Source organism: Chelonoidis abingdonii, unplaced genomic scaffold (assembly GCF_003597395.2).
Source record: "Chelonoidis abingdonii isolate Lonesome George unplaced genomic scaffold, CheloAbing_2.0 scaffold0003, whole genome shotgun sequence".
Classification (NCBI taxonomy): Eukaryota; Metazoa; Chordata; order Testudines; family Testudinidae; genus Chelonoidis; species Chelonoidis abingdonii.
This window is the reverse complement of record NW_027424264.1, coordinates 579004-604835: the sequence shown is the minus strand read 5'-3', so window position 1 is coordinate 604835 and position 25832 is coordinate 579004. Positions and strand designations below refer to the sequence as shown.

Here is a 25832-nt window from a genome sequence, read left to right as displayed (position 1 = left end):
TGCAGTGAGCCAGTGAAGGAATCAGTACGTGGTGTTTGGAGACTGCTCCTTCATCTGGTGCTCACTCCCATTAGGCTCCTCTCCCACACTAAACCACTTTCTGAGGTATTATGTAAAAACAATTATAAAGAAGGAATTGTGAAAGAGATGCTCAACTTCTACTCTCTGGCATTCTGGGCTGAAAAGACTACCCACCTGCTTCTGTGCCTGCGAAACTGAGACTGAAGGTGCTTAGAGCCAAGAAGTGAAGGTGCAGCAGAAGTGCTAACTTAGCATTATTTATTATAACCAACAATTATCACAAAATCGTGGTATTAAAAGGAGACTTAATAGATGCTCTTAAATCTTGGGAAACCCTGAGATGTGCTTCTGGCACCACCTCTTTGTCAGAGTTGCAGCAATGAAGAATGAATGTGTATGTGAATACTCACACTGTATTTAAAAGCATCCTTTCAGAGAAGGGCTGGACCTAGGTGGGGATGAGATGTTAATACTGAGCCCTGTCAGAGGCACCTTCAGTGAATTCAACCAGGATGACAGAATGGTTGACAAACCTCATTGATTTTACAGATTTTAAAACAGTTTAAAATGGAAGTCTAAATAGGTCTTGTCTCTTTTTAAAAGTTTTATTTTTGGAGGATTTGCACAAACTCCTCTGCACTGAGCTCTCCTGTCCCAGCTGCACGTTCAGACCTGTGCAGATGGAACCCTGGCACCTGGGCAGAGCCCCATTTAATTTAACAAGACTGGGCACAGTATAAAGGTCTGTGTGTGGCTCAGCTTACACAACTGAAGCAGCAGCAGTCAAATCTCCCATTCCTACACAGGTGTAATGCCTCCCTGCCCCCCTTTGGCAATAATGATAGGTATGTACACATACCATGACAGCCTCCACTGTAGCTATGCTGACCTTCTTAACAGTGCTGGAACTAAGCAGGACCTTTGAGCAGGGAGGCCAAAGTCACAACAGTTTTATTTTCAAACTTCTAGCAAGATTTTAGCCGAGTAAAAACAAACCATAAAAAGAAAGTTGACTTTGTTCCCTAGGCATTCCTACTTTCAGAATGACACATTTTACACTAATGCTGAAGTAAACTGCAATTGGGCATCCGTAAGACAGCGAAAGAAAATGGCTGCTCTAACTGAAACTGGTCTTTCTAATGCCGCCTTGTTCCTGAGGATGGGGTTCTTCTCCTCTCCCTCAGGGCACTTGAAGGCAACTGGGAATCTGGCCGATTTATTTCTGTGTTAAGAAACAATGCAATGTTAGTGAACAAATATTGTTGTTATCCTGACAATACGCTTTCATGAGCTCCAAATGTGCTCTAAAGGGCTAAAAATGTGTAAACTCGTATTTGCTTGTGACTTCCATTAGAACTGTTCCATTTCATTAGTTAAATTGAGGAATTCCAAGAAGCTTCTGCTTCAGTGTAACTGTTGAGTGAAAAAAAATCTGGAAATATTCATACTGCTGGTAGCAGAGAGGGTCTAGGACTCCGGGAGTAAAGGCACAACCCTGATTGTTATAGGTGCACAAAATTACCAAAGAAAGGTCCACCAGCTGAAATACTTGAAGTTTGCAGTAAGTAAGAAAGTTCAATCCACTGTCCCCTCTTCATGACTACAGTAACTTAAGTATCACCGTTAATACTTGGGCATGGACTGAGAGATTTGTTATACAGGAGTTTTAAAATGGTTTTGCTTGCTACCTGGAATCTCATGTGGCCAAAACTCATTGCAATGGGGACAGTGTGGTTCCGTCTGAGCTTTGAAATATTTTCCAGCACAAGGCAAGTGCATTCCAATTCCACAGGTTTCACATACTTGACTCTGAAATGAGAAATGTTACTGTTAATCGAAAGCATTTCTGGTCTCCCTCTCAGTGCTACAAAGCATGTCATCTTTGGAAAAAGTCTGCCCTACTGACCCAAAGTAAGAGCATTAACTTGAGAGAATTTTACTTCATTGCCAGCTGGAGGATCCTTGTAAACAGAGACTGGTATAGGTTACAGGGAAATATGTACTTGGGAGCTGGGAAATGGGCATTTGTTGGGGTGATGGAAAGAATCATAGCAAGAAGGCTTGGGAGCCACAGGTGGGTGGGAAAAGGAGTGTCAGAACAGAGTGCCTGTTGGGGAAGCCTTGGAGAAGAGAACTAGCTGCAGGAGGCAGGGAATGAGTAATGGGGAATTGGCAGCTGACAAGAGGAGCTCTAGTCCCCCTGATCAGAGGCTGGAACAAGACTGGGCGCTTGTGAGAGTGCCACTGCCCAGCTCCTCAATGCAGCTTATTCTAGAGCTCTTGACGCAAACAATTCCAGAGCGTCCACCACTAAGAGTGAAGGTGGATGCACGTGCCAAACAGGGAAGTCACCATGTGCTGAACCCAGTGGTTTAGAACAGCTAACAACAGTTATGCCCATGTAAAAATGGGAAAGAGTCACCCCCAGCTCAGCTGACTGGGACAGGAGCCAACATGATGGATGCAGGGTTCTCACTGGCTGACCTCACTTTCTCCAAGTTCATATAGTGTTTTTTCAGTGAGAACAAGCAGCAACAGAATAGGTCAGAATAGGTATTTTGTGTACTGTGGACACCATTGCCAGGTTACAACAGCAGTCTGAACATAGAACAAATGCTCAGAAAGAAAAATATCACATACTTTAGCTACCATCATGTAGGAGTGTTTCTCAACAGCAGACACCTACTGAGGAAGCCCAGCCCAATTTGTTACCTGGATGGCGAGGCTGTGACAGATGTTACATTTCCTCACCAAGTCTTGGTAGTTGCTGAGGATGTATTGCTCCATCTCCATTATGCAGCGAGTGTGCAACGTGTACTCCCCATCTCGCTGAGGGAACAACACCACCGTGAGACTATAATATTGTTGCTTACAATTCACTCTTGATCTTTTTCTGACCTCACTCTCTACCTTTTAGCAAAAGCAAAGCTTGACGTTCATTTCTTTTCAGCATCCAGCAGAGCCCAATCACTGACTAATCCAAAGACAATATCCAAATTCCACTCAAAGCATTGCACCTAATTAGCATAAAACAGCAGGAAAAAGCTCCCTTATCTTTAATAAATATGCATACCATGGAAGCTACAGGTCCCTGCAAGCATTTGCCCATCCTCCATCAAAGACCACAGAGGTTAAAGAGATTATTCTTAACAGAATGCAGGATTCCATGCAACAACATATATCTTTGCAACTGGACTTCTCTTTGGCACAGCTCTAAAATACCTAGATTACTGAGAAATATCATGAAAGAAAATCTGGCACCATCTCTTAACACATGTAATAAAGGGAGAGATTTTCAAAGGCACAAATGGGAGTTGCCTCCTGACTTTCAGTAGGAATTGGGCACCTACCTGTCCTTTACATTTCTGAAAGTCTCTCCCAGACCAAGGGAGCCCGTGGCAGAGGACGGTGTAGAGATTCAAGGTGAAACACCTCCAAGAGCAGAGCGTGAGCACACCAACAGCACCACTTACAGACATGGTCACTTCTGCTTGCCAACATAAGGGGTGGAACTATCACTCCAGCTCTTCTCTGGTGGGGCTAACACCAGCACTGGCACAACCACTTCCCTAATTCAGTATTTAAAGGAGAGCTGCAAGTGTTCAGAGCATCCCAAGCATGGAGACTAGGGGAGTGTTTCGGCATGTTTCTCAGTTACACCTATGGAACCTTGCTGCCTTGCATGAGATCCTAGATGTAACCATATTGTCTGGCTTGCAGAACCTTTGCTACTACTGATGATACATGAGAAAAAAAGAGCTCTGAACTGGTCAACTCCTAGGGTAAGCTTACAGAACAGCCAGATGCAAAGACTTGTAAAGTGAGTACATTTTATATGGAATCATTGAGACAATAAAAATTGGCTCACCCAATACCATTTTTACAGTCACTCTTTAGAGTAGAGCTGCACTTTTGGCTGTCAAAGCAGTAAGAAAGAACAGTCAAAGCTTCTAAAATGCCCACTGTCTCTACAAGATAAAGCAATTACTTCAGAGAGCCACTTATCCTGCACCAAATTTTGCAGCACTTGCTCTGCTTCCTTTTTCTTCATTTTCTTTGTTTTAAGTTGGTCAGCCAGGTTTAAAATATCTGTGGAAGATGCAAAGCCACTTTCTGATATGATGATCACATCCATCTGCAGAAAGAAAAATATCTGATGAGAAAAAACATACAATTGGCTAGCCCCAGTTCCGGGGTAATGGCAAGTGGAGGTTTTTTTCAGCACCTAGCACTATAAAATGCAACATAATGCAAATAGTTCAGGAAACTAAACCAATTAAGAGGCTGTTGGCAGTGTTAACCTGCCACAGGGGAGATAATTCCTTAACTCAAACTGCAAGATGGGGGCTTGCAGGAAGCAATGTTGAAGCCCCTTTAATACACTGCAATTATGCTGAATATATGATACATTCTCCACATCAGGGAGAAAGCTGTGTCTTGACTTGGCCTGAGATCCATACTTCCTTGATGAAAGATCTTTATCCATCCGGAAGCCATCTGTTCCAACTGGATTCATGTGCACAAGTAAATGTACTTGACATTCTTAGGCTGAATTGGTACTGCCAGTTTTCAGAAATTCTATCATCTTCAGTGCAAAATCTGTGATGGCAACAAATCTTGGAGTACTAGTGAAGGCAGGACACATGCACTTTCAGCACACTATCTCTCTGCTCAGCACAGCTCTAGATGGGAGTGGTAGTAACCTATGCTCTGGTCTGCACTGTTAATCTCACCAATGAAGCTGCTCCAGTTTTAGACCAACAATGTAAGTATTTCTGAAAGCTGTCAGTGTACATGAAACTTTGGACAAACTTCACATTGAGGCAAGTAAGGATTTTCTTCTAGGCAAGCAACACATCACCCTTGCAGTCCATAAAGCACAGATGTATTTTTAGCACTGGTAGGCCCAAAACATACACAGTCTCCAAGCAATCACAGAAACTCACTATACTCTTTATGAACAGAACCGAACAACATTATAACAAGAAACCAACAAAAAGCAAGATACTGAATTCTTATCATGGGAAATGCTAGTGATGACACCGTTGGTTCACATGAAGCAGGACATTGCATATGGACCCAATGGAGGAGTCTGGAGCTTTGAAAACTGTTCAAGAGCTGTCTGCCTGTCTTGTTAGGTGGCATTGTCAATTGCTATCAATGCATATGATTCATTGACTAAACCAACAATATGCAATCCAGTTTATCACGATCTTCAAATCCAAGTACTAGGTTATATATGTCAAAATCTACTGTATATTAAAGGGGTCCTGAAACCTATTTCCAGACAGAATTATCCAGTCATTGCTGGAACAGTGCTGCTGCAGAAATATGATTATTAAACTAAAAGCAGGTCTGCCAAGTCTTGCTCTGAGAAGCACTTTCTCATTATTGATTTCGATTTAACAGTAATTTATCCCCAAGAGGGAATAGATTTATGCCACACTTCTATTTTTTCAATTGATTTGTGGTACAACTAAAAATTATAAACTAAAGCAATATGGTAGCTTATTCTTCAAGAAGATTTCACAGATTATTCCCTTTTATTTTAAAGAGGAGACCATTCCCCCAACAGTCTGATTTGCTGAATAATGAGATGACATACAGTACTTACAGTTTTTCTGAACAATTCTAACTCATTTTCTGTATAGTCAGATGCCATCTTAGTTATTTCAGTTTCTGCCAGGTTCACCTATAAAATAACATAATTATTGAACTCAAACTACCTTTGTACGTCCAGCCAGAACAAAGCATGTATTATTTTAAAACAACATAAAGGTCACTTGTTGCAACAGCATGAAGGGGAACACTCTTTCTTGAGACAAAACCTTTTATTAATAAAAACATCTCAATCCTGCCCTTGCAGCACGCCCTGTATTTCAGTCCTGGGCCTCTCCTGAGCAAACACTCCCCATTGTGCACAAATGGAGACTAAGATGAGACTGAATTTTTCACTTATACTAAGCCAGTACTTCAGATAAAGGTTTAGAGTCTGAGATAAGTTGAGATGAAAGGGATACAATAGAACAGCATTCAAAAAATCATGAAAATACCTAATAGCAAATAGTAGTTTACTATGGTTAATAGGTGGCACTACTTGATTATTAAAAATAACAATACTTTGTATTGCTCTTGCACCTTCCACCATTATATATTATTAACCCTATTTTACACATGAGAAAATAGGAACCAGAAGCTAACGGCATTGGTCAGGGGTGCACAGAGCACATGATTCCCAGACCTGTGAAATCACCAGACAATGCTCTCTCTCTCACTGACATTTGCAATCCAGAAATTCCAGGGAAATCATTTCCTAGCAAATCTTTTCTATTGGATGAATTTTTGATTAGCAGGTACAAAAAGACCATGTTGGGGAGGTTTGAGAGCTTTCCAGATGAAGTTACATAGAGAGAAAAAAAAAGTTCCTTTTTATCTTATTGCAACACCACCTCTTAATATTTATGCTAAATAAATCAGACACTACTACAGTCCTCGCTGCCATGTTCCGTTCCCTTGTGTCTATCGTGAACAGTTTATCCTCACACTTCCCTGTTCTACATGTAGATTCTAGAGCAGCTGTCAGCATAAGACTGAAGGAGCCCAGCCAACTCAAGACATCGCTAAGTGTGAGAAGCGTGCTGGCAGACACATCTTCATTCAAAAGATTCTGAATATTTGCTCTCAATAACATTGCTATTATAATCCTTTGTTTCAGTACTTCTATTGATACCTCACGCTCAAGGATGGCATTTGGAGCAGAGAGAGAAATAGTAGCTGTATTTGTTAAGCACTGGCAAAAATACAGTCCCTGCCCGAATGAGCTTACCAGTCTAAAAGTATTAGGAGGAATGTGCACTTTTCATTGATATGTTACACATGACTATTAATTTAATGTTAAGTATAGAGATGACTCTCCCCTGCTGCTGCATCTTTGAAATGTGACATTGGTTAGCAGTACTAGTAGTTAGAAATTACATCCACAAGGTGGCAGCATATCACACACTTACCAATGCGTAATATGTTCTCCCATCGTCTTCAGACATTCCTTTCCGGATCTGCATAAAGAAAGGCTGCACATGGATGTTAACAACATTGATGAAGTCATCCAGTTTATCGTGAGCATAGTAGACTGGAAATTTAAAAAAAAAAAAAAAAGATGGTTAGCTAGTCAGACAGCCAATCTCACACTACTGAAAACCCAGCCTTAGGCAACAAAGTTTGAGACACCCCAGCAGTTTTGAACATGGCATGTACTTGTCCTGTAGACCTTCCATATCACTGCTGATTACAAACACAATACCCCATTTCAGAAGAGTCCAGCCCTTGGGACTTCAATAGCTGTGCTCACGTTATGTTTGTTGCTTGGCTCTTTGGGATCCACAACATCATCCATTCCAGCTGGTCAACTTGAATGGAGTTTTTCAGTTGGGATCAAATCTTGTGTATATGGAACAAATATATCCATGCTCTCTTCTATTTATGTGGTTTCCTGGTTTCTTTTCTTGCTCTGTTTTTCACAATCTAGCAACAGCTTTGCTACCTGCATACCATGGATTGATGTTAAATTCTGACTTCAGGGACCTGCCGTTGTAGCATTTGCTGCCACATCTTATAAGCAAGAAATTTAGCAGCAGAAATTACATCACAGACATCACTGGGTCATGGAAGACAGCAGATGAACCAGTCCTGGTCCCCACATAGCTCCAAACAAAGATTCTGCCAGAACTCCCATTGACTTCAGTGGGACTAGGATTTCACCCTAAATGTGAAATACTACTTAATGCTGATTCTAAACAACTTTTTTAACTAATAAAGTTATTTCTTGCAAGCTATCTCAGAAGTATTAAGAGTGGTCACTAAAAGGCCATTAGACTGTCTCAGTTACAAGAGATATTATCCGGATCACAGGAGCACCTGGAGGCCTCAGCCAGGGCTCTAGACCCACGGTGCTAAGTACTGTACACCTGTGTAATACAAAGGCAGTCCCTGCCCCAGCGAGCTCACAGTCTAGGTGACAGGACTCCAAAGGTGGGTGAAACTGACAAATGAGGAAGAACAAGGTAAGAGTAAAATAAGCATGTGCTTGCATTATTAATTTGCCTGACCATGGTAAGGTGGTATCATGGCAGAGGTGAGTCTTAAGGAGAGGTCACTAGAGAAATATTCTTTTGGGTGACAACTATACCATTTGAATTTTAGATAAAAGTCTGCACTAGCAGATCCTCTCCTCATGGAGGGAAATCAAATGCTGTGGTCAATAATTTTAACATCCATAAAATTAGTCTGCACAGCTACTAGTGGTGGTGTAGGAGAAATAAAGGGTGCCACACTTAAACTATTTATAAATTTTTATTAAAGCTATTGTTAAAAAATTACATAGTACACAATTTAAGAAAAGAGTGTCTGTACATCTGCGTATAGTGCTTAGATTTTCCACAAATACAAAGTTTGTTTTTGAAGTCATAAGATACATATAGTGCATAATCAGCAATAACCCAAATTTAGGTGAACAAATTTAAGAATTGAGTTTAGATATTAGCAGCAAATACAGCAATTGCCCCTCAGCAATTGAGAATTGAAGGTAGGTTGTCCATTTAGAAAATACACCTCTACCCCGATATAACGCTGTCCTCTGGAGCCAAAAAATCTTACTGTGTTATAAGTGAAACCACTTTAATCGAACTTGCTTTGATCCACCAAAGTGCGTAGCCCCGCCCCCGCCGGAGCACTGCTTTACCGTGTTATATCCAAATTCCTGTGATATCAGGTTGCGTTATATTGGGGTAGAGGTATACAATCCATGAGGAAAGTATTTCAAATCTTACTCCTCTTCTATTCCTATAAACTATTCCTAGTCTGGGGAAAACATTTACAGAGACTACTCTCTAAGCTAAAACAGTGACATTTTCTCAAGGGGAAAGGGATGGAAAAATTCTCTCCTGTGGGGACACCGGTGAAAGACTGATCCAAACCACACACTTTTAGAAGGTATACTAATGAGAGCAGTGGGAGCACCTACGTGAAATAGACTGAGAAAAGAGCCACTTAAATGACCTATAAACAGCAATAAAGTAAAATTAAGAAAAGCAGCCCACCCTCCCCCAAGCACCTCAACTAAAACCAAAATACAAATAACCCAAAATAAATGAGAAATATATTAACATTAGAAACGAGACAGTACCACAACATATTTTTTCCACTTTCTTTTAACCAGAACATTCTCCCAGATGGGAGGTGCATCATTCCTGGAAGCACTGCAATACCAGGCTGATGCACGGAGTGGATGGAGTAAGCTCCTATTCCAGCTCCCTGTTTCAAAAATCCATTTAATATACAGTTTTTTACATCTGTATCTGTGCAAAGATACTGGAAGTAGCTGCAGCAAAACTCATAACCTTCCTCTGTGCTACATGACTAGTATTGGAATGTTTTCTATCCATAATCCACAATCTAACTGAATGGGCAGAAATTGATCATATATTATTTTTGTACTGACTTACACTGGAAGGTCTGAGCAAAAAATTGGATAGGATTGATCTTATATTATCAAGATGTGGCCATTCACTCACTACCTTTACCACTCTTCTCAGAAGTTGTACACTTTCCTCTACCATCTATCTGTCTGTAGATTGTAAAATCCTTGGAGAAGGGATCATGCCCTCTTTTCTCTTTGTTAAATAGCTAGAAATAATGAGTGCTCTGGGAAATACATTATTTATACTGATTAACTGCAGTCTTCTGGAGGTATCAAAGGATGCCTTGTGGCATCACACAATCCAGGTTGGTGTAATATACGTACCTAAGCCAAGACACCCTTTTATTCCAAGATGTCCAACTATCACCAGTTTCCAGCCCAGTCGCGTTTTTACATTTTTTTTTTAAACTACATCAGTTTGGTAAAAAGTTGCAGATTACCAAAAGTGATTGTGGATGGTCTTTCTGTAACAATAATACATTGTCTCTTTCTTTAAGGTGTAGAACACCGTCTCAACTAATGCCATATCAGAGATATAGCTATTTATTGTGCTTTCAGTTGAGGAGAAAGGGAGGAAAATGCTGTTCCAAGACATGGCTAATTGATAAAGCGAAGCTTCATAGCATAGAAAACGAAGCATATGCTGGAACCAACTAGTGTTCTTTATCCTCTCTGTAAATAAATAAGTCCCAGCCCTGAACACTCAGTAGATATGCACATGGACAATAACATGTGGCAACATTAGAAGCAAGCTCATTATCTACAAGCATAGGGCATATATTGGAACATTTGGTTTGGCAGGAATTATTTGAGTTCAAGGGCAGTTGACAGACTAGCAGAGTAGTAACTAAATGGAACATTGTAAACAAACAATCTGATTTTATTTTAAGTCTGAGACCAAGTCTCAATAATAAACCAGATCAACACACCCCTGGCCAGAACACAAGCTGGAGGTCCCCTCTGGAACTAAGGACTGTATCTGTACTGGAGGTCTCTGTGCCTCTCCTAGGGACTGAGAGTATAAGGCAAACTAAATGCTGCTTTGCCTTTTGGTTAATGATCATTCTGACTCAGACACTGGGCTGAATATTCATCCCCTCTTTTAGACAAGGAAAGTAATAGCAAAATAATGACAGAGATAAAGACCAGGGAGTCTTTACCACAGGATTGGTCAGAGAAACCATAGCTTCCTAGTAAGTTTCAGAATACATACAAGGGCAGATACAAACCTCAGGATCCCTTATTTAGGACAAAAGACATTTTTTATATAGTTAGTAAGGACTTTAAGAAATATGACAGGCCCTTTATTTACACATCTTACTTGACATAGTCTAAGCATATGGTATATTACACTATTTTGTGTACTTAATCTCCAGCTATGCAAATGTCAGTTACAAAGGACAGAAAAGTGAAGTTCTACTCTGAAAAGTGACAACGTAAAAACAGCACCTTGCATCTTTCCACTTTGACTCAGAACAGATTTAATGCAAAAGTCATTGAGAAACGATGTAATGTTCACTTTTCAGAGTACAACCACGCTAAGAAAAATGACACCTATACCATAATCTTCAATGTTGATAATTTTTTAGGGTTCAGCATTAAACAAAAATCAGAATGAACCATGAAACTATAAGATTACTTTGGATTTTAAATCCATGGTGCTCAGTTTTGATTTCACAGCAGACTAACTAAAGGTGAGTGTCACTGAGAAATGCTTAACTTCTCCATTTCATCTAATTATTCCTCAAATACAAACTTAAAAAAAAACAAAACCCCTCTACGAAAAGCGCCCCATCATACCTGGAAATCTTGCCAAATCATGTAATTATTACATGTAAAAAAAACAAAAACAAAAAAAAAAGCACTTACAAGAAAACCCAGAGCTGCTTGTAAGTCTGACAGAATTGTATTATTGTTAGGTGCACTTCACTTTAAGAAGACTTAATATTTCACAGGTTGCAACTGCATTTACCATATTGACTGATTCACAAGGTTATACTTGAGAACATCTTTTTCATTAGCTTTCCTGCGTTTTTCAGATTCAGCATTCACACATGCAAAGAGACCAGAACAAGTCTGTGTTTTTGTTTGGTTGGTTGGTTGGGATTTTTGAGGAGGACTGGGCATTTGGCTTTGATTTTGTTTTGTTTTTCAAATGTATCATGTTCATTATGGTGGAGCCTAGGGATCAACCAAGAATAGGTCCCATCCTCCGTACTCCACCCCCATGGTGATATTCAGTGTTTGTACAGTGCCTGAGATAGTTCTTGCCTCAAAGAGCTTACAATCTAAACTGTGTTTGACTTCTGACCAGACTTCACCATTAGCTGTTAATCCTTAGGATGTGTATCCTGTTTTTCATTATTAGTAATAAATGATATTCTACACGTATACAGTTCCCCCAACCACATTACACACAGATCTGCAGTGCAGATTTTATCCAAAACACTGTTGCTTATAACACGGCACAGCAACACCACACAACAGTTTAGAAAAAGAAGAAGGTATCCAACTGCAGGAGGAATTTAGGGAGGCAAAACAGAATTACTCAGGTTGGAATTGGGTCAGAATAACAGGGTTAAGACACTTATAAAAGTGCCATGCCATTTTACTGATCATGAGTGACCAGGACTTTGGGCTTACAAGGAACCTAAAAACGCCACCAACGTACTACCGTGCTATACTGATGGTTCAGCATTGACTAACTGGAACTGAGACACAGATTTTTTTAAGTGCGGGTAATTAACAATTTGATTGATTTTAAATCAAAACTGGATGAATGTCTTTCTATAATATTCTCTAGTTCAGCCACAAATCATCGGGCTCAAAGCAAGAATCACTGGGTAGCCTGTGGTACGTAGGACACCAAAATAGATCATCACAATGATCCCGTCTGGCCTTAAACTCCAGGAATCTATAGATAAAAGTTTGCTTTGAAAATAAAATGGTCCTTATACAGTAGCATATCACTGATCTGCAAACTGCTCGGAATGGCAGGAAGGAGGCTCCCACAACCAGTGATGGGTGCCAGCATGACTCGGGGAAAGGGGGGGGGGGGAGGGAGACAACTGTTCACAAAGCCACTAAACCCTCCTCTTTCAGACCCCTCCTTCAGACTCCTTCTGTCCCAACATCTATGAGAACTAAGTCAAAGTGGATTATGCAGAACGACACAAAGGCACTCTAATGCAGAATAAAGGGGAACTTGGGCAGAACAGCTACTCCAGATTCTGGGCTATTTCCCCTTACAGACAAGCCCTAAATTAGTGCATAATCTCATTGCTTCTTCAGCACATCCTTACTGTTGTGACACCCTTCCTTGTGTCATGTCTAAAATTAGATAGTTCTTCCCTGAAGAACTAGCTATGTATTTTTATTTGCACTTATGAGGGACCTAGCACACTTTTGGGCACTGTAAAATAAGACATCATCATTGTAGCATAATGTTCTCTTCAAACAGATAGGTATATGCAAATTCCACCACAGATAACAAAAATCCTACAAAACTCTAGCTGAGCTTGGCAGACAAGATTTTAGTACAATTAACACACTAGGTCCCACACAGAAGCAGCTGCTGGGGCTTTTTCCCAAGAAAACCACATATTAAAAAAAAGCACAAGATGAAGTTCTGCAAAAATGCTCCTGAAGCTGATGATCTGAAACTCCTCTTTCTCATATATAAATTTCTTTAATGATACTATAGATCTCACCACAAAAAAGCACAAAATTTGTGGCGCTTAAGAAATGTAGGGCTGTAGCGTAACACTGCTGCTCTTGGGTAATTCCTTCTGAGCCCTACCCACCATATCCGGTTAGATAAAACACTTGTAGTGTAATTTACATTAGTCTTTCTTTAAGCTAAGACATTTCCTTTTGAACATCAAATAGGGAAAAGGAGCAATTTTCTCTAATCCCTTCTCTCCTCTCTTATCAAGGGCCCTTCACATGTGTATTTTATTGAAGTCATTTTTATATCAAACATAGCTAACTCAGTCTACACAGTTACTTTTCATAATGAATTATACAAACATTACACAGGATGGCTGCTTATTAACACTTACCATTGGCTTGAAATGCAACATGAATTAGCCTCCCCAAGTGTAAGGGGAGAAAAGGGGAAGTAAAGACTCCGACCTTTCAGTTTTCTTCACAGCTTAATGAGAACAGAGAAAATCCTCATGACTGGCCAGATCTTAGAAAAATAAAGAGGGAATCAGCAGTATGTACCAATACTGCAAATTTATTTTGAGAACATGTCAAATTCAAATACTTTAAAGCAAAGAATGTGCAGGTCTGCTGGGTCAACAATCCTGGGATGGAGGGAGAAGTGTGTAAACCTCATTATTCAGTCCATGACCAATAGGATACTAATAGTATTATAGAGAAAGATATGCTTTTCAAGGGGCGGGGAGAAGCTGCAGTAATTAAAGATGAAAGCTGCCCTGATGTTTGTGCCTCCCAGTTATTAAGGAAGCACAGAAAGGATGGAGAAGAAAGGCGCTTGCTGGTATGTGAGAAGGCAGGGAGAAATGAATGAGTGACTGCTAGCTCAGTGATACAGTCCACAAAATTGTTACTATTCTGCCTACGGGCCCCACTCATGGGCCAGGAGCCCATTGTGCTAGGTGCTGCACAAACAAAACAAAAAAGACAGCCCATCCCCCCAAAAAAGCTTACAATCTAAGGATAAGATAAGACGTGACATATGGATACAGACAGGGCATGCAAAGAAACAGTGAGACAATACTCGTCAGCATGAAAGTCCTACACCAGCAGATTAATTATGATCTGGTTTTGTAGGCATCATGGCAAAGGAGAGTTCTGAAAGAGGATGAGTTAGTTTTACAGATGTTTATGGGGAGTTCCTCCCAAGCGTGAGGGGCAACATGGGAAAAAAAAGCACAAATGCGCTTGCAAGAAAACCTAGTAAGTGGGCGATGGAGGCTGCCACCAGGGGCTGATCAGAGGCGAGGATCAAAATCAGGATAGCAAATTGGAGATGATAGTTGAGGAGGTTAGACCGCAAAGGGCCTAGAAAGTGACGACAAGCACCTTATGTTTGATGTGAGAGAGAAGGGAGAAACAGTGGAGGGATGCAAAGAGAGGGGCGACATGGTCAAAGCAAAGACCTAGGAAAGTGATCTTTACAGCAGCATTTGGAATGGATATGGGTAGCGCAAGATTTAATTTGTCAAGGCTAGAAAGAGGGATGTTGCAGGAATCCAGAGATGGGGTGATGAGAGCTTGGCCAAGAATTTTAGCTGTGTGGGTGGATAAGAAAGGTCATATCTGAGAGATGTGATGCATAAAGAATAGATAAGGTTTAGACAAAGCCCAGAGGTGAGGACCTAGAGAGATTTCCAAGTCAAAGACAACAGCCAAGTTATGGGCCTAAGTTACAGGCACGATGACAGTATTGTCCACAGCGATCAAGAAAGGAGGCAACTAGATTTGCAAAGGAGGGAGAAAAGAAGATCTGTTTTAGCCAATTTGAGCTTAAATGTTAAATGTCCATAAGGAGATGTCAGAGACAGGATGAAATTTTAATTTAGACAGAAGGGAGTAAAGAGGTAGATCTGAGTGTCATTAGCGTAGAGATGGTTATTGAATTTGTATTTGTGGACGAGATTACCCAGAGATAAGATGTAGAAGGAGAAGAGTAGGGGACAAAGAAGAGAGCTTTGTGGAACACCCACACAAAGGTGAAGGGAGGACAAGAAGGATCCTCTGAAGAACATTCTGAAGGGGAGATTAAAGAGGTAGTAGGAGAACCAGAAGAGGACAGAGGCATGGAAGCCAAGAAAGGACGTGATTTCAAAAAGATCATGGTCAACACTGTCAAACAGGGCTTTGGAGCGGAGCCCGGAGCTGGAGTGCAGAGCAGTAGGTTTGTGCCCAGAGCTGGCGTGGAGCAATTGAAAAATCTGATTGCTCCAAATCCCTGCTGTCAAAGGCAGCTAACAGATCAAGGAAGATGAGGCTGCAGTACAGGTTCTAAGCAGTGGCTAAGAAGAGGTCATTAGAGAATTTGGCAAGAGAGGTTTCAGTGGAGTGCAAGGAGTGGAAGTTTTATTGGGGAATGTCTAGGATGGAACTGGAGAGGAAAGCCAAACAGTGACTGTAGTCAGTGCACTTAATGAACTTAGAAATTAAACAGAAATGGGGCAGTAGTTGAAGATGCTAGTGGGGCCAAGGGTAGGTTAAAACAGTGGTTCTCAAGCAGGGGTATGTGTACCCTTGGGGGGACATCAACTCATCTAGAGATTTGCCTAGTTTTACAACAGGCTACATAAAAAGCACTATCAAAGTCAGTACAAACTAAAATTTCATACAGACAATGACTTGTTTATACTGTTCTGCACAATTTACACTGAAATGTAATATTTATATCCCAATTGATTTACTTTATAGTTATGGTAAAAATGAGAAAGTAAGCAATTTTTCAGTAATAGTGTTCTGTGACACTTTTGTATTTTTATGTCTGCAAGTAGTTTTTAAGTGAGATGAAACTTGGGGTACACAAGACAACTCAGACTCCTGAAAGAGGTACAGTAGTCTGGAAAGGTTGAAGACACTGGCTTAAAAAACCCCAGCCCAAAATGAGGAAACAGCAGGTGGGAGGATCACAGTTCTTTTCAGAAAAGAATGCCATTCTCCTCAGTCTCCTACCAATGCAAGCCCCTTAAGAAGGTTCATGCTAGGCTCTATCACACGATGTCAATGCAAATACAGGTCTTTAGATTTTTAGAAAGAGGAGAGGGTATTACAGAGGTGACCAGGAGTGATAAAAGCTTCCCCCACAAACTGATGAAGACATCATAGGGATAGTAAGAGCACAGCTTGAGTCATGTTTGCCATTGTTTGCCTTGCTTTCTCAGGTTTGCTATAATGTGTTTTATCCACTGCGGAGACTTACACCACAGCTTAATCAGCAAAAGGCATTTTAACAGAAACGGACATAAAACAATTCTATCCTGAACAATCCTGCATGTTTATGTTTTAACTGAAGTTTTAAAATAGTCAGTCATTCTGAGCACCGCTGTGACGGGTGCTGGAAGCGAGTCCAGAGATACATCACTAGACATGTGGAGCACTTTCTCTCATATGTTCCAATCCTACTGATGAAGATACTATAAAAGCACTTCTGGTGTTATTGATTCATGGTAGTGATCTAAGGCCCAATCAGGATCTCAGCCCCACTAAGAGAAGTGGTGTACATACATACAAAAAGATGCCCCCTATCTCCAAAAGCTTACAAAATAATTTGAAATATGATGGAAAAAGTGAGTGTGACAAACATTAGAAAGGAATGTGATCACTTCATCTAGCTATGGTGTTCCATAGGTCAGCTATTGCACAACTGCCTCAACTGGGTTAACTGTATATGCTGCACCTGGAGAGAGGCCAGGGCTTGATAAGCCCTACTTACAGATGAACCTCACCTGTTGGAGAAGCAGGGCTAGGAGTATAGAGCCAGGAAGTGAGAGCAGTAAATGGCTGTGCAGTCATTGCCTAGATGGAAAGGCAATTGTCCAGGGACAAGGAGGAAATCCAGGGGGAGAGTAAGCCCTAGAATCCTATCCTGCACTAGAGAGGCTGGGAAGGGTGAGGTAGCCATAGGATGCTTCAGTGATAAACCCAAAGATAAGCCAGGAGATAAAAAGATGGGGTAGGATGGAGCCCAGGGAAACAGCAACAGGTCTCTGATTGAGCAGATCTAGGTTGCAAGTCATAAGATCTGGAACTTGAAGTAGTGGGTAGACCTGGGTTCCCTTACCAGACACTGGGAAAATGCCACTGGACCTATTCTTGGACTAGAAGACTGCCTAAGATAGCATATGGACAGCTTGTCTAGTGGAACTTTATTGAAGAAGAGGGAGTACTATACAGTGACTGGGCCAGAGGGCTAGGTTATGAAGAGGAAGTACGCTAAGTTATTGGGAGAGAGAGAGAGAGAGGTCACACTGTGAGCAACTGATGGAAAGGGAAGCAAAACCAGGTGAAAGCTAATTCCAGACTCAGCCACAAGGTGCACCTATGGTGAGTAGAACCCCATTACAACTTGCTTCCTAATAATTTGAAAGCGGCTGTTTTTGTGTCCTCTTACGCTTAAAACCAATTTCACACGCTAATGTCCTAGCACTTGGAATACAACTGTCTGATGATACAGATGTGGGAGGTTAATCCTTTATCTTAATTGAATTTAATTACGCTAATTGTATAGCATGTTAGATTTGATGTGATCACAAGGACATTATGCTACTACACTTTAATGACATTGAGTGCATTTGGACACACTGCTTCAATGAAGAAGTCCATATCCAGGAATATAGAGAACTTTGAAGAACTACATTAAATGCTACACTTCCTAGTTTAGTACACATCAGTAATGCTACAATAAATCATATACTAACTAGGTCTATTTAGAGGCTGTTAGAAAACAAGTAAGAGCATGATGTATTTGCCCTTGGAAGCAAAGCTCGGTCTCATTGCTCAGTGTTTGCTCAAGAAATGAATGTAAAGAAAGTAAAATCATATTCTATTGAATGAGTCAAGTTCAGGATCCTTTTGTCCACAAAATCTCCTGACTTGGCAAATGGCCTTTAAGGTAGAGTATTTATTGTGGTTATAACATTTGAAAACTCCCACACATCTGAGTAATTTCACAACCTTTTTGTATCCCACATAGGCTCTGTGTGTGTGTGTGTGTGTGTGTGTATATATATATATACACACACACATACATACACACACACTGAATACACTGTACTTAGAAGGTGGGAGTTTTATGGTGTGCTACTCTGTTTTCAGGAAATCTTCCTGACAGATGACCCTCTCTGATAAATTATTTCACTAACTTTTATTTAACTAGACTTTAAGGCCAGAAGGTACCATAATGATCATCCTTCTAGTGTCACCTTCTGCACATTGCAGGCCATAGAACCTCACATAGAACCCACTCCTCTAATAGTCCCATAACCTCTTGAGGACTTCAGTAATCACCAGTCTTGATTTAAAGACTTCAAGTTATGGAGAATCCACCATTTACTCTTGTTCAAACCAGAAAGTGACTCATGCGCCATGCTGCAGAGGAAGGTGGGAACCCCGGGGCCCCTGCCAATCTGCCCTGGAGGAAAATTCCTTCCTGATCCCAAATGTGGCCATCAGTTAGACCCCAAACATGTTGGCAAGACCCACCAGCCAGACACCCGGAAAGAATTCACTGTAGTAACTCAGAACTCTCCCCATCTAATGTGCCATCTCCAGCTGTTGGGGATACTTGCTACTATCAGTCACAGATGGGCTGCTTGCCATTGTAAGCGATCTCATACCATTCTCTCCATAAACTTATGCAGCTGTGTTGTGAAACCAGTTAGATTTGTGAAACCCCATGGCTCCCCGTTCCAGAACTTCACTCCCCTGATGGTTAGAAACCTTCATCTAATTTATTGATGGCCAGTTTATATCCATAGAATATCAGGGTTGGAAGGGACCTCAGGAGGTCAACTGGTCCAACCCCCTGCTCAAAGCCGGGCCAATCCCCAACTAAATCCCCAAATGGCCTCCTCAGGGAGGAAACTTGCAACCCTGAGTTTAGCAGGCCAATGCTCAAACCACTGAGCTATCCCTCCTCCCCAAAACTCAGTGGTTTGAGCATTGGCCTGCTAAACCCAGGGTTGTGAGTTCAATCCTAAAGGGGGCCATCTGGGCATTAGCCCTGCTTGGAGCAGGGGGCTGAACTAGATAACCTCCTGAGGTCCCTTCCAACCCTGATATTCTACGATTCTGTACACTCCAAGTTATCCTATAAGTTTATATCCATGTGTGCCAACACTGGCACTTAATTTAAATGCCAGGGAGGGAGAAAGTTATTTATCCTTCTGATGTATTTATAGAGAGCAATCATATCTCCCCTCAGCCTTTGTTATGCTAGGCTAAACAAGCCAAATTCCTTAAGTCTCCTCTCATAAGGTAGATTCGCCATTCCTCTGATCCTATTAGCCCTTCTCTGCACCTGTTTCAGTTTGAATCCATCTTTCTTGAACACAAGAGACCAGAATTGCACACAGTATTCCAGATGAAGTCTCCTGTATAGTGGTAATGACACTTTCTTATCTCTACTGGAAAGACCAGAACTGGGACCAAGCTGTAAAGTTTGCTGTAATGTTCAATGTTGTTCTGATCCAGACCTCTGGTTCAGGACATCTCTGCTAATTACAATACATATCTTTATCAAACAAGGCACAATGACTTGTGTGTTTTCAGGAAAACACTTAAGTCAGTTTTTAATTTGAGGGGGTACAGGGGAAGCAGTGGTACTCTCCCATGTTTTACTCATGTTAATCACCACAATACGATATTGCTCATGGGAGATTGCACATCTTTTCCTGCTCTCTGAGCTTCTTCATGTTTCTTCAGTTATGCCCACTGGCTTAACTAGGCTCATTCTGATTAAGGAACAAAAATAAGTAGTGGTATCTCCCAAACGCCACCCTACCAATGGTGCTAAAATTAAATGTAGTTCACAGTAGATTGAGCAATTCTGTGATCTCTCCTTCTCCTTTCTCATATGAGGAATGGAATAGTTACCCAATGAGAGTTTATTTGTCACCATCGTTATCTGAGTTATGGCTTGCCTACATAGGGAAATAGACTTGAACAGATTTTAATTTGAAAGTGGATTATGTTAAACCACAAAATAGCACACTTACCCCTGGTCTACACTGGGGGAAGAGGGGAATCGATCTAAGATATGCAACTTCCACTACAAGAATAGCATAGCTGAAGTTGACGTATCTTAGATTGATGTACCTCCCGTCCTCATGGAGCGGGATCGACTGCCACGGCTCCCCCGTTGACTGCGCTTCCGCCTCACCCTGGTGAAGTTCCAGAGTCGACAGGGAGCGCGTTCAGGGATCGATTTATCGCGTCTAGACGAGAAGCGATAAATCGATCCCCGATAGATGGATCACTACCCGCCAATCTGGCGGGTAGTGTGGATGTACCCATAGTGCAGAATAACTCCCCATGGGGCATTAGCGTGCCTTAAAAGTCATACCCTAGCTCAGGGATCGGCAACCTTTCAGAAGTGTTGTGCTTAGTCTTCATTTATACACTTTAATTTAAGGTTTCGTGTGCCAGTAATACATTTTATCATTTTTAGAAGGTCTCTTTCTATAAGTCCGTAATAGATAACTAAACTATTGTTGTATGTAAAGTAAACAAGGTTTTTAAAATTTTTAAGAAGCTTCATTTAAAATGCAGAGCCCTCCGGACTGGTGGCCAGGACCCAGGCAGTGCGAGTGCCACTGAAAATCAGTTTGCGTGCCGCAGGTTGCCTACCCCCGCCCTAGCTGATTCTACAATGCCTCCTCCATGTAGACAAACCAATACCCCTCATTGAGATGAAAGGGGCAGTTCACCCTCTGAGCTATTGTTCCAGGCTCTCTGCAGACTCATGTAGGTATTTCTGCATTGGTTATATTCAGTTCACAGTGCTGAGGTTTTCTTTGCAGTCATAACAGCTAGAGAGTTACTTTTTCCCATTAAATTTGAGATTCTGAAGAAAGTAGCTTAAACGAGGCATTGGTATGCTGTACTACTGCATACCAGCTTAATTTGAGCCATGATTTAAGACAACTAATATTCTAGAGATACCTGCACATCCTGCAGCAAAAAAACTTCAGGACCAGACTGCAAAGAGAAACTGCTGAGCTTCAGTTCATTTGCAAATTTGACACCATCAGCCCTGGACTAAACAAAGACTGTGAATGGCTTGCCAATTACAGAACCAGTTTCTCCTCCCTTGGTTTTCACACCTCTACTGCTAGAACAGGGCCTCACCCTCCCTGACTGAACTAACCTCGTTATCTCTAGCTTGCTCTGCATAAGCATATTATTACCGCCCTGGAAATTTCACTACCTGCGTCTGAGGAAGTGGGTATTCACCCACGAAAGCTCACGCTCCAAAACCTCTGTTAGTCTATAAGGTGCCACAGGATTCTCTGCTGCTTTCACAGATCCAGACTAACACGGCTACCCCTCTGATATCTGTTAGACAGTCACATATAACACTGCAATCTGGAACTAGTGACATGTTACTTCATGTGGGAAAGATCTACTCAGTTCCCCATTTAAAAAGCACACTTCTCTGAAATATTTCTGCCTACATAACACCCTGACTACTGTTGTTCAAAGAAATTAAAGAAAATCTCCTTTTCATTCAGCTGTTACTCTATGTATTTATAGTCAGTTTTGCTGTTTCCGCTTGTATAATTAGGCCCCACTCCTGAAATCAGATCTGTGCAAGTGAATCTCTGGTGCTTATGTAGAGTTCTAAAGTCCTGGATTAGAGCATTAAAAACAAGATCCCCTCTGCCTGTCTCACTGGCTTCTGACCAGGAAAACGAGAGAGATCCCAGTTTTAAATGGGTCAGTGTCAGCAACAACCTCAATGATCTGACCAACATTTTCCTGAGTAAAAGAGGTCTTGGTAAGGCTAGGTGTGTACTACTGCTTAGCACACAATTTGCCTACAAAGTCAACATGTTACCTAACTGGTAGCTCTGGAAAGCACTTTGGGATACCCAGAATATGATGGGTACAATAGAAAACTCAGTTTTGCTCTGTTCTCTCATTCACTACACTACTATTTTTCTCAGGAAATGAGACTAACCTTTATGGATTTCACAGCAGTCCCTGTGTAACGTTCTAGCCACCGACCCTTCCATTATTCCATGAGACATCAGCACCTGCAGGAACCGTCGATGACCATCAGTCATCTGGGTAGCCATTGAAATGTTACACTAGGTTTAGAAAGCTGCAGAAGGAATAAACTGGAATTAGATGCACACATTCAAGCAAAATATTTATCTATACGCACATTTGTAAATACCTTCTATCAAATCAATCCAGATCTGATACTGAAGAAAGAAAAATAAGTTCCCAACAGCACAAATTATTTTGATCATTATATAAGATTCTAAATGAGATTTCAATTTCACAGGTACCTTCAGGAGTTCCACACATAGCTTTAGTTAGTCTTAATCCTATCCCTTTCTTGAAAAAGTGAACATACCAGCGAGACAAGAAATTATATTAGGGCAAACAAGCATATTCATGAAGTTTTAGCTCAGAATGCACATAGGACTTAACGTCGATGTTCTAGGGCGGTGGTTCTCAAACTTTTGTACTGGTGACCCCTTTCACATAGCAATCCTCTGGGTGCAATCCAGGCCCCCTTATAAATTAAAAACACTTGCATATCTATTTAACACCATTATACATGCTGGAGGCAAAGCAAGGTTTGGAGTGGAGGCTGACAGCTCACGACCCCCTGAGGGATCCCGACCCCCAGTTTGAGAACCCCTGTTCTAAGGTATTTGTTATGAAGACGCTATCACTACTTCACAGGACTCTTTCAGATATGAAATACAACATTGCATGCATTATGCCATTGTACTAGCCAAATAAAATAGTGGTATTACAGTTCTCAATGTCTCAGTTTCCCCACCTGTAAAATGAGGGAAACGATACTGACATCCTTTGGAAAGCACTTTGAGATCCACTGAAGAAAAGTGTTATATAAAAGCTAGATATTATTATTACAATCAATAAAACAGTAGGTATAGTTTTGTGTTCAATCCATCTGGTCATTTTATCAGAATAATATTGTCTTGTCTACTTAGCCCTAGTCTACACTAGCAGGGGGGATCAATCTAAGTTACGCAACTTCAGCTATGAGAATAACGTAGCTGAAGTCGACGTACTTAAATTGACTTACCGTGGTGTCTTCACAGCTCCCCCATCAACTCTGCCTGTGCCTCTCACAGCACTGGAGTACAGGAGTCAACAGGAGAGCACTCCGGGTCGATTTATCCCATCTAGACTAGACGCGATAAATCAATCCTCGCTGTATCGATTGCTGCCCGAGATAGTGTGGACATAGCCTAGACAGTAAAAGGCCAAGCATGTGGTCTGTGTGCTAAATAAAAGCATCCCATTGAACACTTCTCCACCTTTTGGGACACCATCCTCAGTGAGAGAAAACCCACAGCCAGATAAGAAAGAGGCAAGAAACAAATATTAGGGCAAAGTGATAAATACTAGTTACCCTAAGCTAGTGGCGCTCAACTTTTCAAGACTACTCTACTCTTTTCAGGAGTCTGATTTGTCTTAAGTACCCCAAGTTTCACCACACTTAAAAACTACTTGCTTACAAAATCAGACACAAAAATACAAGTGTCACAGCACACTATTACTGAAAAATTGCTTATTTTCTCATTTTTACCATATATTACAAAATAATTAATTGGAATATAAATATTGTACTTGCATTTCAGTGTCTAGTATCTACAACAATATAAAACAAGTCACTGTCTGTATGAAATTTTAGTTTGTACTGACTTCACTAGTCCTTTTTATGTAGCCTGTGGTAAAAAAGGCAAATATCTAAATGAGTTGATGTACCCCACGGAAGATCTCTGTGTACCCCCAGGGATACACATAACCCTGGCTGGGAATCACTACCCTAAGCCCTTCTGCATACTGAACAATTCTGCCCACATTTGCTAGTCATACTGGCACACAATAAATGATGTTAAAATCCTGAACTGTTTACTTTTCTTTAGCATTGGCACATGGAATACTGTTTCTACTCCCTGGCCTTTCTAACCAACGCCAAATGCTGCCACAGGAAACAATATGCTGTAAGACTGAAGTAGACTTTGCACCAGAAACAGAACTTGTAACTTCTCTATTCACGCCACACAGATGTAAGAGCTCACTTACTCCCCAAACTCTCAAACCTATCACCAACCAGAGGGTATACTGCCAGGGGCAGTGTCTTACCAATAGCTTTAGGGACTGGATGAAAAGAAAATTCACAAAACGTTTACAGTGTGTTTGGGGCTCATTCTCTCTTTAAAGTATCAGAGGGGTAGCTATGTTAATCTGAATCTGTAAAACCAGCAAAGAGTCCTGCGGCACCTTATAGACTAACAGACGTATTGGAACATGAGCTTTCGTGGGTGGCAACGAAGTGCGTATTCACCCACAAAAGCTCATGCTCCACTATGTCTGTTAGTCTATAAGGTGCCACAAGACTCTTTGCTGCTCTCTCTTTAAAGTGAATTGACCAAACCTACTGAAGCCCACTCGGTCCAAAGCTTCATCTGCCCCCTGCCAACGGGCCACTGTGCTCCCCTGGAGATTCAGTCAGAGGTAACAGTTCAGACTCTGTGATCTTTGGTCTCTTGACTGACTGGGGCACCCACTTACAGCCAGTTGTGACATGGTTGCTTTCCATTCTGTGAAAAGATTTGAGATCCACCAAATTCACGTCACCCTTGGCAAAAAAAAGAGTCCTCCAATGGAGGTAACTTTCAGTCACTACTGCCCAGGGCTGGAGTGTTCCTAAGATGGCATGTGAGGCCCAGCCCCAGGCAGGCAGCTGGTATGGGAAATGCTGAGGTTCCTCCTGCTCACTAGGTAGTTCAACTCTCATGCACATGTGCCCTTGCCTTTAAATTGTAAATGAGGGAATTAATTTTACCCTGAACCTACCTCCTCCAAATCCCTCGAAATCTACTCTACCCCCTCCAATGCCCTTGCCACAACTTACCCTGCCACCAACCTACCTACCCTACCTCCTCCCACTCCACACATCCTACCCTACCCCCTCCCAACTTACCTTGCCCCCAGCCTACCTACCCTACCTCCTCCCACTCCACACAACCTACCCTCCCCACAACTTACCCTGCCACCTACCTACCTCCCTAACTCCTCCCAATGCCTTCCAAATAACTTACCCTACCCCACCTCCTCCCACTCCCCACAACCTACCCTACCCCCTCCCAACTTACCCTGCCACCTATCTACCTACCCCACCTCCTCCCACTCCCCCATCCTACCCTACCACCAACTTACCATGCCACCTACCTACCTACCCCACCTCCTCCCACTCCCCACATCCTACCCTACCCCCTCCCAATGCCCCGACTTACCTTGCCCTCAGCCTACCTACCCTGCCACCTCCCACTCCCCACAACCTACCCTAACCCCTCCCAACTTACCCTGCCCCCAGCCTACCTACCCTACCTCCTCCCACTCCACACATCCTACCCTACCCCCTCCCAACTTACCTTGCCCCCAGCCTACCTACCCTTCCTCCTCCCACTCCACACAACCTACTCTCCCCACAACTTACCTTGCCACCTACCTACCCTACCTCCTCCCAATGCCTTCCAAATAACTTACCCTACCCCACCTCCTCCCACAACCTACCCTACCCCCTCCCAACTTACCCTGCCACCTACCTACCCCACCTCCTCCCAAT

The 25832-nt window shown here is 41.8% G+C and overlaps 1 protein-coding gene and 1 pseudogene across 2 annotated transcripts in view; both read right to left on the bottom strand.

Moving 5' to 3' along the window:
* Positions 1–956: 956 nt before the first annotated feature.
* The window catches only part of NSMCE1 (NSE1 component of SMC5/6 complex), a 26624-nt gene continuing 1748 nt past the window's right edge, over positions 957–25832 (bottom strand). The window contains exons 1-8 of one of the 2 annotated variants that reach the window (XM_075061296.1): positions 23280–23427; positions 22173–22316; positions 7029–7150; positions 5636–5713; positions 4010–4156; positions 2734–2850; positions 1710–1830; positions 957–1243 (exon numbers count right to left, since the gene is read on the bottom strand). In XM_075061296.1, the coding sequence (XP_074917397.1) occupies positions 1158–1243; positions 1710–1830; positions 2734–2850; positions 4010–4156; positions 5636–5713; positions 7029–7150; positions 22173–22290 (789 nt within the window). In that variant the 5' untranslated portion in view covers positions 22291–22316; positions 23280–23427 and the 3' untranslated portion in view covers positions 957–1157. Of the gene's footprint in view, positions 1244–1709; positions 1831–2733; positions 2851–4009; positions 4157–5635; positions 5714–7028; positions 7151–22172; positions 22317–23279; positions 23428–25832 lie in introns of those variants that run through there. The other variant, XM_032789217.2, reaches the window with a different exon arrangement.
* LOC116830034 (U2 spliceosomal RNA) lies at positions 9251–9398 on the bottom strand (annotated as a pseudogene).